General features: G+C 38.0%; 1 protein-coding gene across 1 annotated transcript in view; it reads right to left on the reverse strand.

The window, feature by feature from the left end:
* Positions 1 to 13,197, reverse strand: part of PKHD1 (PKHD1, fibrocystin/polyductin) — a 492,125-nt gene that overhangs the window by 202,284 nt on the left and 276,644 nt on the right. Inside the window, exons 38-41 of the mRNA XM_027840287.1 lie at positions 12,478 to 12,685; positions 11,377 to 11,534; positions 3,390 to 3,581; positions 1,814 to 1,939 (exon numbers count right to left, since the gene is read on the reverse strand). Of these exons, the coding sequence (XP_027696088.1) occupies positions 1,814 to 1,939; positions 3,390 to 3,581; positions 11,377 to 11,534; positions 12,478 to 12,685 (684 nt within the window). The remainder of the gene's footprint in view (positions 1 to 1,813; positions 1,940 to 3,389; positions 3,582 to 11,376; positions 11,535 to 12,477; positions 12,686 to 13,197) is intronic.

The following is a 13,197-nucleotide window of genomic DNA, read 5'->3' on the forward strand; positions in this document are numbered from 1 at the left end:
TAGTTCTGTAATTTGGCTATAATGTTCCTTGGAGTTTTTATTTTGGGATCTCTTTCCCAAGGTGATTGGTAGATTATTTCAATGCCTATTTTGCCCTCTGGTTCCAGGATATCAGGACAGTTTTCCTTGATAATTTCTTGAAAGACGTTGTCGAAGTCTTCCTTTTGATTATGGCTTTCAGATAGTCCAAGGATTCTGATATTGTCTCTCCTGGATCTATTTTCCAGGTCAATTGTTTTTCCAATGAGGTATTTTATATTTTCTTCTATTTTTTTCATTCTTTTGAATTTGTTTGATTGACTCTTGATGTCTCATAGAGTCATTGGCTTCCACTTGCCCAATTCTAAATTTTAAGGAATTAAAAGTTAGCTTTTGTATATCCTTTTCCATTTGGCCAATTCTACTTTGAAGCAGTTGTTTTCTTTTTCCAAGCTGTTTTTTCATAATTTTCTTGCATCACTCCCATGTCTTTTCCCAATTTTTCTTCTACTTCTCTTACATCATTTTAAGCTCCTTTTCAAACTCTTCCATGAGCTTTTTCTTTACTTGAGACCACTTTCCATTTTTCTTTGGGGTTTTGCCCTTAAGTGTTTTGACACTGTTGTCCTCTTCTGAGTTCGTGTCTTGATCTTCCTGTCACCATAACAATGTTCTGTGGTTGGATTTTTTTTTTGTTGTTGTTGTTGTTTGTTAATATTTTTGGCCTTTTTCCTTTCTTTTAAATTTGAGCCCTGCACTGGGTGTGTAAGGGGCATTGTCTCAGTCTTCTTGTGCCAGAGGCTACAGTCTCTGGCTGTTTACCTAGTGGTGCACTGATGTTGCCCTGAGGCCCATGGAGAACCCTAGTGTCTTGTGCTTTGCTGAAGTGGTTGGGTGTGAGTGGCTGGCAGTGCTGAAGGTCACAGGGGTCTGGTAGCTTAACCAGGGGTGAGTGCTGGTGTCTGTCATATGCTGAGTCTGGTGGGGTGTTTCTACATTTCCCCAGCGCTACACTGAAGTACATGGCAGTCTGGCTACTGAAGGCTGCTGTTTGTTTGGAGCTATGCTGAAGCATGTGGTGGCTCTCAGAGCTAGAGTCTGCCTGTTTCCCTAACTATGCTGAGGCACATGAGGGGAAGCACTGGTGTTGGCATTTGCCTGCTCCACTACACTGGGGCTCAGGATCTCCTGCTGGTTTGCTGAGGTGGAGCTTGCTGCTGGCTTGCTGGGTCACTTCCTGTCCTGGACTGTACTCTCCTTTAACCCAAATGAGACAGACCTTTCTGGCTGATCTTCCAAGTTTCTTGGGCTAAAAGATTGTTTCACCCCATCTTTTTGCTGGTTCTGCTGTTCTAGGATTTGTTTGGGGACACTATTTTTATAGTTGTTTGGAGGTAAATATGGGAGAGTTAAGGCAATTCACTACTTACTCCACCATCTTGGCTCCCAGAATCATGGAGTGCTATTATTATTTCATTTTACAGATGAGGGAAATGATGCTTAGAGGTCAAGTAGAATTACACAGGTAATGAATATCTGGGGTAGGGTTTAAATATAAATACAAATTTGAATATAAAACTGATGGTCCCCAAAATTGGTACTTCTTCCCTTGGACTCAAAGCCCATGTATAGGGTCATTTACTGGCCCAGAATTCTGAATAAAGAGGGAGGCAGAGTTGATGTCATGTCTATGAACAATAGGCAGCTTATAGGCACCAGAGGCCAGCACATGAGCAAATGGGAAATCTAAATTTTTAAATGATAGCTACCACTGGGAGGAAAAAAAAATGTTCTCCTCAGTAATGCTGATGATGACCAGTCCTCCTTGACTTACCCACTACTAGCCCATGGCCTAAAATGTTGTAGAACACATTATTCTTCACGATGATATTTGAGGTACTGGACAGGCTAAGGCCCCTGCTGAAGGAATCCCGCACTGAACAGCCCCGTATGTATGAATCTAGAATAGGAATGGAAAGAATATGTTTACAAGAGAAATGTAACTTATTTTTTATAGTCCAGTCTCTGATAAAGACACCCAAAGGAAGTCATGTTGTGTAAAAATCACGCACTCACTGACACAGATAAGTTAGAGGGGATGACAACATTAAGAAAGGTCAGCTTGGCTAAGGAAGATGAATTCCCAGGAAAGTGAGAATCAAGATTTTTAATAGGGAAAAAGCACAATTTAATCCCAAAGCAAAAACTAAACTGTGAAAACCGTGCCAGAGGATGGGAAAGCATTTTAAGTGATACATGAACATGTGGCCATTACAAAAGTTATCATTGGTCCCACTGACTTCAATCTGGTTAGAATATGACAAGACTTCCTCAGGTTTCATGAAGGAGTAAGGGGTATGACTTCACAACTGACATCGCTGTTTGGTTCTTTTTTTTTTTTCGATAGTATTACATAATATGAGATAAGGAAGTATGCTGCTTTGTGAAATGCAAATCAGGCTTTTTAACATGCCAGGAGAGATTTTTCTGTGATGGATTATAGAGATCATAAAATCATAGACTGAAAGCTTGAAAGAACCCCAGAGGTCATCTAGTCCAACGTCCTTATTTTACAGATGAGGAAACTGAGGTCTGGGAAGGGACAAGTAGATCCTCATCCCTAATCATGATAAAAATTGAATTCAACTTTTTTTTTTTAATTTGAAAACTATTTTAGTACAGTGGAACAATAGCTGGAATGTGTACAAAGCTCAACAGACTTTTAAAAGTAATATATCAAGGTCTTAGGATCATAGATTTGGAGCTGGAACAGCCCTTAAAGGCTATATAAGTTAAGCCCCTCATTTTATAGATGAGGAAACTGAGGTCCAAAGAGATTAAGTGACTTACCCAAGGTCACACAGTTAGGTGGCAGAGTTTGGACTCAAACACCAGGGATTCTAAGCTCAACAGCAGTCTCCAGCTCTCAGCCAGTAGCAGCTCTTGTATATCGTACCTTCAGTGTGGCCACAGTAACTTTTCCACAATGAAAGGGGCCTTCAAGCTGCCATGAAATTCTAGAATCTGTAGCATGTATGCTAAGAATGGGCAGGTCCTAGGTTATTCCTCCCAAGGATCATTTTGAAGAAACTTAGATACAGTGGATAAACCCAAAGGCATGAAGACTAGTAGGAATTCCAGCACTATGGTTGGTCAATCAGGACAATAATGAAGAGCAGAGGGATGTTTGGGTGGTGCTGAAATCAAAGCATACAAGAACCCATCTCTTTTTTCTGGCCTTGATGATCGTCTGTCTCTCCTGCATGTAATATAAGCCTACAGAATCAGGGCAAAAAAAGGCAGTTCTTTTTATTCCCCCATAGGATGGAAGGGAAGAAGGGTGAAAAAGAAGAAAGGAAGTGAGGAAACAAAAGGAAGTGCATGGAATATCATAATTCTAACCACCTCACCTTTCATAGATCCAATCACATTTAGTGCACACAGGTGTTTCCGAAAGGCTTGTCCCATATACTGAAATTGGACTCCCTGCAGTTGGACCTGGCTGGGCTCTCCTGGGAATGACTGCACAGTAACTACAGCCCCCAGATCCATCGATCCAGGCTTCTTTTTACTCCTTGAATACAAGCAGTGCTGGAAGATATCTGAAACACAGTTAAGGGAAGTATCATAAAATAGCCAATTATTCCCTGCACTACTTTGCTGCTGTGAAAAGGGACCACTCCTGACAGAATAGCAAACATGATGCAGGTATATCTCACTTGGTGCCATAGAGTAACTCCTTGAAAATGCATTTTGTAAGTCAATATGTATTCCCTGACTCATTTTAAAATGCATTTTGGAAGCTTATAATTTAAAATAAATGTGCTATGTGACCTCTTTGTAATCAAGGTTGGAGTTCTCCTTGAGAGACAGCATAATCTATGGAAAGAATGATGTCATTGTTGTTCAGTTGTTTCAGTCATGTTCTACTCTTCATGACCCTATTTTTGTTTTCTTGGCAAAGATACTAGAGTGGTTTGCCATTTCCTTCTCCAGTTCATTTTACAGATGAGGAACTGAGGCAGACAAGGTTAAGTGACTTGTCCAGGGTCACACAGCTAGTAAGTGTGGGAGGCCAGATTTGAACTCAGGAAGATGAAGCTTTCTGACTCCAGACCTGGTGCTCTATCCACTGTGCCACCTAGCTGCCTCAGAAAAGAATGACAGACTTGGAAAAAGGAAAAGCAGGGCTCAAATCCCACCTTGGCCACATATTAGCTCTGTGATCAGACAAGTCATTTAATCACTCTGAGCTTCTGTTTCATCACTTGTAAAATGGGAACACCACCGATAAGACACATTTCTTCGGGAGGATAAGATCATAAGGAAGGGACCTTAGAGGTCAAATAATCCAATGTCCTCATTTTCTAGATGAGAAAATCAAGGTGAAGAAAAGTTCATGTAGGTAGTACGGAGTAGAGCCAGAATTCAAATTAAGATCCAATGAGTCTAAGTTGAGCACCTTTCTACTACACAATTTAAGATTCAAATGAGATATATGTATGTGAAGCCCTTGGTAAACCACAAAACACCATGTAATGTCATTTATAATTAAGGTACTACACATGTAACAACACCACCACCATTGTCACTGCTGCCAGTAAGGTTAATAACAGGTATAATAATACAGTCTTTGATTCCTGTATTAATCTTTTTGAGAGACTCATAGGATTGGTGTTGAGGCAACTAGATGGTTCAGTGGATAGAGTGTTGGGCTTGGAGTCAGGAAGACCTGAGTTCAAATCCGGCCTCAGATACTTACTTGTGACACTGGGCAAGTCACTTAGCCCTGTTTGCCTCAGTTTTCTCATCTGTAAAATGAGCTGGAGAAGGAAATGGCAAACCACTCCAGTGTCTTTGCCAAGAAAACCCCAAATGGGGTCACGAAGAGTTGGACCATGACTGAAAAATGACTGAATAAAGGATTAGTGCTCCAAAACTAGATGGGGTATTAAATGCAATTTAGTCTAAAATTTTCATTTTACAGATAAGGAAACTGAAGCCCAGTGAGGTTAAGCAACTTTCACAGGGTCACACAGGTAGTAAACTTCAGAGGCCAGATTTGAATCCAGGTCCTGACTTCAGAGCCTCTTTCCAGTGTTCAATGCCTGATTTGGATAATATCACTTGTAGGACCTATCTCTCCAAGATGTAACAGCAGCAGCTAACATTTCCCCATTGCTAAATGTCCTTTTTTTTTTCCTTTATGCATGAAGAACTTCAGAGACAAATAAATTATGTAAATTGCAAAGCCAGGATGAAGGCCAGTTTCCTTTTTCCCTGTTCAGTATTCTTTTTCACTATTCTATGCTCCCATCCTCTGAATTGCTAGAGGGTTCCTAGCCCCACTTTCTATGAAAGAATGGAGGGAGAACACCTTGAGGGGTTGAACATCTGGGAAGAGGCTTACACATAGTCATTTCGGTTTAGCATTCATCCTCTGAATAGCATCCTCTGTAAAAAAATTTTTTTTAATTAGGAAGGAACAATACTACGTCCAATTCCTTCTGGTTCTGTCTAGAGGGAAACCTAGTTACTCTTCATAATGTGTGGCAAAATCCATAATCATGGCAAGATCCCTGGATAGATTGAGAAGATCTAGGTTTGCATCTCAGCACTGATAATTACTGATATGTAACTGAGGAAATGTCACTTAACTTAATTGTGAAACTCAGTTTCCTAATCTATAAAATGGAGATAATGATAATTATCTACCTATGTCATGTGATTATTGTTAGGATTAAATTATATGATACATGTAATGCATTTTATGAAACATAAATATGCATTTAAATTATTATTATTGTTGTCATAAGCTTCTTTAATGTCTCCCAGTTTTTCCTTCCATATTTTCTAGAATAAGGACATTGGATTATTTGATCTCTAAAGTGAAAAGCCTTCCCTATGATCCTATCATCCCTAGAAAATAAGTCCTTTGGGTGCCATTCCCATTTTACAATTTACCATTTACACCATTTATGATAGGGATAAATGGATGAGATTCGAGTATATGAGAATAGAACAGGAAAAGGCCTGAGTCTCCCAGAAAATATGGCTTGGAGCTCTGAACCTTAAACAGAATAGTAAACAAGACATCTGAGTTTAATTCCTAACTCTGTTGCTATTTCATTATGACCAAGGTATTTCAATCTCAATATTCTCACTTGTGAAATTGAAACAAAAATAAATTACCTTTCCCATCTCTTCTTCAGAAAGATAAGTGAGAATGATTAAATGAGTCTAATTCTCACTTCTTGTATAGGTTAGATTATCAACATGCCCTTCCCAGAATAAAGTTTGTGACCTTCCAGTCACAAACACAATCCTTTCTAGAGTACACATGTAAGAAAATCTAAAAATGTAGTAGTACATTGAGTTATAGAAACATTGAGCATTCAAGCTGAAAAGCCCTTTGAAATCATTTATTCAAACCTCCTCATTACTCAGATACAAAAACTGAGGCCAAAGTATTTTGGTCAATTATCTCAAATCACAGAGATTAGTAAAAAGAAAAGCCAGAATGTGAATCATAGGAACTAGAATTGGAAGGGTCCTTAAGACCATCTATTCCAGTCCCCTCATTTTATGAACGAAAACTAAGCCCTAGGACTTAAGTTACTCGCCCAAGTTGACACAGGCTGTCATCAGAAGCAGAACATGAATCCAAGACCTCTGATTCCTGAATTCTACTTCCCACCCCATTTTTGAAGACTAGGTCCAAAGAGTAACATTTTAATTTGCCCAAGGTCACAGAGGTAAGTCAGGAAAGGGAGTGGTTGGTGATTTGAACCCCAGTGGTCTGAATCCAAATCTAACATTCTGCTATGGTAACATGCCTTTTCAACGACAGCAACTGTTCTTCAAGACAGAGTAAGGATTCTAATTCACATTAATGAATATGCCTTTCTCTCACCCTTCTATGTATTTCTTGTTCTCTGACTGTTTTGACTCTTGACTCTGTACTCTGATAAAGTTTTGTACTGAGCCTTTGGGCCCAAAGTCTCTCCTCCAATTACAGATTTTTCACAATCACTCCAACCTATAAGGCTTACTGCTCACCCACATACACTATGAAGGGGAGCTAGGTTCCACTCTAGTCAGAACCAGGAGGAGTTGGACACAGTATTATCACTTCCTCATTATAAAATTTTATTTTCCCCCACATGGTTTGGCCATAGCTCATTCCACACTATGCAAGAGGGGAGACACTTACGCATGTTAATTAATTTGGACAGCTGGAATGAAGATATCAAATAAATGCTGTAATGAACAAAGGCATCAGATAATAGGCAACATAACATAGTCAATAACCCTCCTGACCATGATTTCTGACTTCAATTCCTACCCCTACCCTTAATTTTTCACTTAACGAGTACCCATCTAAAGAATGGGGAAATGACCTCTGGAGTAGTTTCTTCTCCGGGGACAAGAGAACCTGAAACATTTAGAAAGACCTGTCATATTTCTCCAGCTAGAGGGGACACCTGTACAGAGGCAGGCTATTATCATTTATTTAATTTAACAACCTTTCTTGAATTGAAGCAGATTCTCCAATGTAAAATATTAATTAAAAGCTTTCGATAAGGACACATTGCTGCCTTCACTCTGTTATTTCCAAAAATCCATAATAATTCCAAAATTCCAAAAATATAACCACCTACCTATCTAGATCTAGATCTATCTATCTATCTATCTATCTATCTATCTATCTATCTATCTATATGTGTGTGTATGTATGTATATTACTATAACAAAGATGTAAATTGTAACCCACAAATCCACGTTAAATAATCCCCACAGTCTCCTTCCCCCTGCAAAAAAAAAAAAAAAAGCCCTGGAAGAAATATTGAAGAAAATTATCTTATCGTGACTGATGATTGTAAGAGTTATCATGTAATCACTGCATGCTTTATTCTTCTGCTGTTATTGGTTACGCCTTAGCCTCTCTCTGGATGCTTTATAATTTGGGGACATTATGGCGGGGGAAGGGAAAATGTCTTGTCAGAATGGTACAGCAAAAAGGCCACAGTGGTTACTGCAAAAGAATCCAGAGAAATAGTAGTACCCTCAGTATGAGTTTTTCTAGGTTTTCACCACTAACATTCCCCAGTTGGATCTTCCAGCTAACTGTGGATACAAAGTAAGTGGAAGAGGATGAGGATGAGGAGGACGAGAAGGAGACAGTATAGCACAGCACAGTAGCCACCACAATGACTCTTCTGTGTGTTATAGGAACAATAGTATTTAGAGATGAATAAATAGAATGTAGAGACCCAAAGGGAAATTTCATGCCCTTGAATATAACTTTGTATCTATTTTACATATGCCAATATGTGTACAAGTGGTCATGCTGATAGAATGTAAGCTCCTTGAGGGCAGGTTCTATTTCTCCATTGTCATTGTATTTCTCAAAACCTAGCATAGCGACTGGCACAAAATGAATGCTTATTGATTGGCCGATTCCCGGAAGTACCTGTGGCTAGCATCTCCCACCTGGAAGAGAGAATTGAGTTCATTATGAGGGCTCTCAAGATCATTGACACTTTCATTAGATTTGTGGCCCATGGTTGTAGGTAGGGAGACATGACCTCAAATTTGAAATATTTATCATCCAAATTACCCATGCTAATAAAATTACAATTATCACCCAAAAAATGAATCATCCAAAAACTCATTCCTGTTATGCTTTCTCAGGACTTGATTTAGAAAAATGACTCTGCTACCTTCTTTGTGACCTTAGGTAAGTCATTTCTCTTCTCTGGGCCTCAGTATCCTCATCTATAAAAAAGAGGGGATTTGTGCAATATGATCACTAAGGTTCCTTAGAGCTCTAAATTTATCATTTCATGACCTTGGAATAATCCATCTTAATCCAATCTAACAAACATATTTCAGATATCTACTATGTGTAGCTTACTAAAGTAATGTCATTCACACATACATACAGAATAGATAATCCAGTGGCTAGCAATAAAAAGCCAATTGATAAAATATTTTATACTTTAGTGCTTTTTGCTATAATTTTTATTTGTCACACTGGTGCTAACTAACATTTTTTTAGCAGAGACACCTTGTCATTGTTTTATCTTGCTGTTCCTCATCCTTGTGCACAGTAGTTCTGAGGGACACATAGTGCTTTGTAAAATTAAAGTAAGTTAAAATTAATTTTGATTTGAAAACTTTGTAATACTATTTTTAAGATTAGGGTCGAAACCCTGAAATATGGTTAAAAATAACCAGAGTTAGTGCTTCCCCTTGTGAAATTGGTCATATTCATAGATCAAACAGGGTCTTAACCCCAATAACTATATAATCCATTAGTTCTCAACCTTTTCCAGGTAGTTGTTGTTTGTCCTTTGTTTTCAAAGACGACCAAAGATACCACAAGATGATATCTTGACTTGTACATGAATTGAATTTAAGTGAAGCAGAGTTACACATCAGCCTCAGTTACTTCAGCCTCACTCTTCCAGAGTCATCAAAGTCCAGTGGTAAGACAAAAGTCAGGACAATCGGTGATGGCCAAGGTGCAATGGATGACCTTAACATCTTCGATGACTGATCAAGCTCTAAGTGCTCCACAGATCTGCTTCACCTTCACCTTCAGGAACATCAGAACAAATTGTTCTCATCTGCCCATTTATTTTATTTTTAATTAACAGAACAAAACAAGCATTTACTTCTTTACAAATTTTTTGTGAAACAACATTTTTTTTTTCTGAGAAGGGGTCCACAGCCTGCAACACTGCCAAAGTGATCCATGACACACAAAAGTATTAAGAATCTGTGAGCTTAGCAAGAGCATCAATGTGATTCAAGACCAGTCACCCTGCCATCTACTTAAGTAATGTTCACAAAACCAGAGATTATCAGTGTTTGAAGAAATCTCAAGGATCATCTAGTCCAATCTATACCAAAATAAAAATCTTCCCTGTATTCTTCCCAATGATGGTCATCCAGCCTTTAGTTGAAGACTTCACATGTTGGGAAACATTCCACTCTTGGCTTGTCTAATGATTTCAAAGTTTGATTTGGCTTTATTTCCTGATTTTTTGAAAAATCTTTTCTCCTGCCTCAGCACTTCCGTCTTGTATTTGTGAGGTTGCCTTTTTTTTAACCCAAGTGTAATACTTCACATTTGTCCCAATTAAATTTCATTATCTTAGACCCAATATTCAAATCTGTTGAGATCTATTTGGATTCTCACTCTATTATTCTAACTATCCCTCCTGTTTCATCTGGAAATGTGACCAGCATGCCATCAACATTTTTATCCAAGCCAATAGTAAAAATATTAAACAGCCCAGATCTAAGCACAGATCACTGGGTCACTCCCACTTCAAAGCCGGCATCAAGTCACTTACTACTCAGCTATTCAACCAGCTCTGAATCCACCTAACTCTATTATCTATTATTTAGCTCATGTGTCTCCAGCATTTACATAAAACTGGCATCAAGAACATTTTCAAATGCTTTATTAAAGTCACTCTAGGTAAACTATAGCTACAGCATTTCCTTTATCTACCAGTCTAATAACCGAATCAAAAATAGAAATGTGGTTATCTGGCATGAGTTGTTCCTGATGAAGCCAACCTATTTTTTTGTGTGATCGTTACTTCCTTTTCTAGATATTTATAATCATCCCTTTTGTATTATGTTCTAAACATTTTCCATGTATGCTCACTGGTCTATAATTGTGAGGCTTACTTTCTTCTCTAAAAAAAAAAAATTAAAGATATGTGTTCACTTCTCTAGTCCAATGGCTCCTCACCTTTTTCATTAACAAAAATCACTGGCAAGAAAAATCACTGACAGTGGTTCAGTCATCCCATTTGCCAATTGTTTTAGGACCCTAACATATTGTTCATCTGGGCATGGTGACTTGAACTCACTAGATGGTTAGGCTTTCTCTTACTATTTCCTTATTTATCTTGGGATAAGTAATCTCCTGTCTCACAATTCCATTCTCACTTTTATCCTACCATTTTTTTAGACAAAATATTCATAAAATATAATAAATGCACATGGGATTTCCACATATTCAATGTAAGAGAATTTAATAGCTGAAATGAATCTGAGTCCCATGCCATAACATTCTAGGGAACTAGGAATGATATAACAAAAGGGTTTAGAGTTTACCCAAGGCAGCTTTCAGTAATACCAAACCACGTATCTGAACAGTAAAAATGAAATGAACTTCAATTTCCAAACTTTAATATTTAAAGGTTATGTATTATCTAGGGAAAAAAATTAACACAATTTAAAGAATAGATGTGCTTCAATGTTATCCTACTTAGAAGACCTTCAAACCTAGTGATTCCATAATATCATTACAAAGTTACCATGTTGGCATTATTTTTCCACTCCATGTTACTTGTTACCAGAAGACTCCCTTACCTTCTGGAAACTTGGTTTCAGTACACAGACCAAGGTGTGCCATCCTCTCACTGGTGAGATATCCTTGGATGGCAATATTCCTGCTGAGTAAAGCCACTGTAGCCCTTAAAGCAAGGTGATGCCCAGCTATATTATGTTCTAGAAAGCCATGAGAATATCTGAAACAAAAAGAAACACAACAGAATATATTAAATTGCAAAGGTTATTGTTATTGTTGTCAAATATCATATTTTCTCACTTTTGGATCTAAATTATACCACTTTGGGGTAGTATATCATGAATATGACCTGTACATTATAAATTATTAATAGGACAACTAAAGTTTAGAGTTTGCTATCATATACAATAGTAACTCAGTCAAGAAAGATGTTCATCTAGAGATTCATCCTAGCATAGTGGATAAAATGTTGGACATAGAACCAGAAAGCACTGGGTTCAAATCCTATCTCCAACATGTTACTTATTTTTGCCTTAGTTTTGTCATCTGCAAAATGCGGGTATTTTTAGAATACTACAATACTTACCTTATCAGATTTTGTGAGACTCAGATGACAGGAGTAAAACATTTCACAAATTTTAAGATATTATGTAACTTTCAGTTTAAAAAAAAAAACCTATGATTTCATTGGATCAGAAAACTCAGTTAGGAAACTCCCTCTGCCACTAGAGAATAGTTGCACCCCATTCTGTAACTAATTAAGATAATTACCAGAGACACTGAGAAAGAAATTGATTTGCCCTTAACCACATGGCCTATATATCTTAAAGTTAGAACTTGAAACAGGTCTTCTTGGGTCCACAGCTAGTTTTCTATCCACTATATCATGCTGTGTCTATTTTTAAAAATAATATCACCGTTATTTCCATTATTACCATCATCACTGTCATTATCACCATCATCATCATTACCACAACTATCACTGCCATCACGGAGTGTTTCATGGTTCAACCACTTTTATCAAGGATGGATTTAACTAGAATAGAATTAAGTTAATGAAAGACAAGACTCCCTCCCAATATATCTGTGACTTCTTCATCTTTCATCTACATCAGGCCAACTTAAGTTCCAAGCCAAGTCCTAAATCAGGCCAAACATATTACCTCAAAGGTGACTTAAGATAGAGTTCTGCACCGTGCACACTGTCTATGATGGCAATCTCTTCTTGCCCTTGAGAGCCTTCCAGGGTGACTCCACTAATGACAACTTCTTCCCCAGGATGCCAGTCTACAGGGTCCTCCAAGGCTAACATGGTATCATTGGCTTGAGCTGTAGTCCGTAGGTGTGTGAAGCTCACCTCTGGCATTAGGCCTAAAGCAGTTCAAGTAATAAAACCAATAAGAACCTTCCATAAAATGGTTAATAGAAAGTATATTTTTAAATGAGATTAAAAATAGTTTAACCATACTAGTATTTATTTACTTTGTCTTCTGATATTTAAGTCATATTAGCTGGATAAACTGGAAAAAAATGACACAGTCGTTATTTGGTTTCCTCATCAACCAAAGTAAAGCCATATGTAGTCATTCTTAATCATAAATGGAGGTGGAGGGGGAAAATGGAAAAAATAAAGAAAGAAATGGAAAGGTATGGGTAATACAAAGTAAGAGAGAAAGTGCCATCAACAATGGCTTTGTCTGGCTCCAGTGGCAGCAAGGTGGCGCAGTAGATAGAGTGCCAGGCCTGGAGTCAGGAAGATCCATCTTCCTGAGTTCAAATCTGGCGTCAGACACTTACTAGCTGTATGACCCTGGGCAAGTCATTTAATCCTGTTTGCCTTATATTCCTCATCTATAAAATGAGCTGGGCAACTAGGTGGTGCA

The sequence above is a fragment of the Vombatus ursinus genome, unplaced genomic scaffold (genome assembly GCF_900497805.2).
Source record: "Vombatus ursinus unplaced genomic scaffold, bare-nosed wombat genome assembly UNPS02004698.1, whole genome shotgun sequence".
NCBI classification, from domain to species: domain Eukaryota; kingdom Metazoa; phylum Chordata; class Mammalia; order Diprotodontia; family Vombatidae; genus Vombatus; species Vombatus ursinus.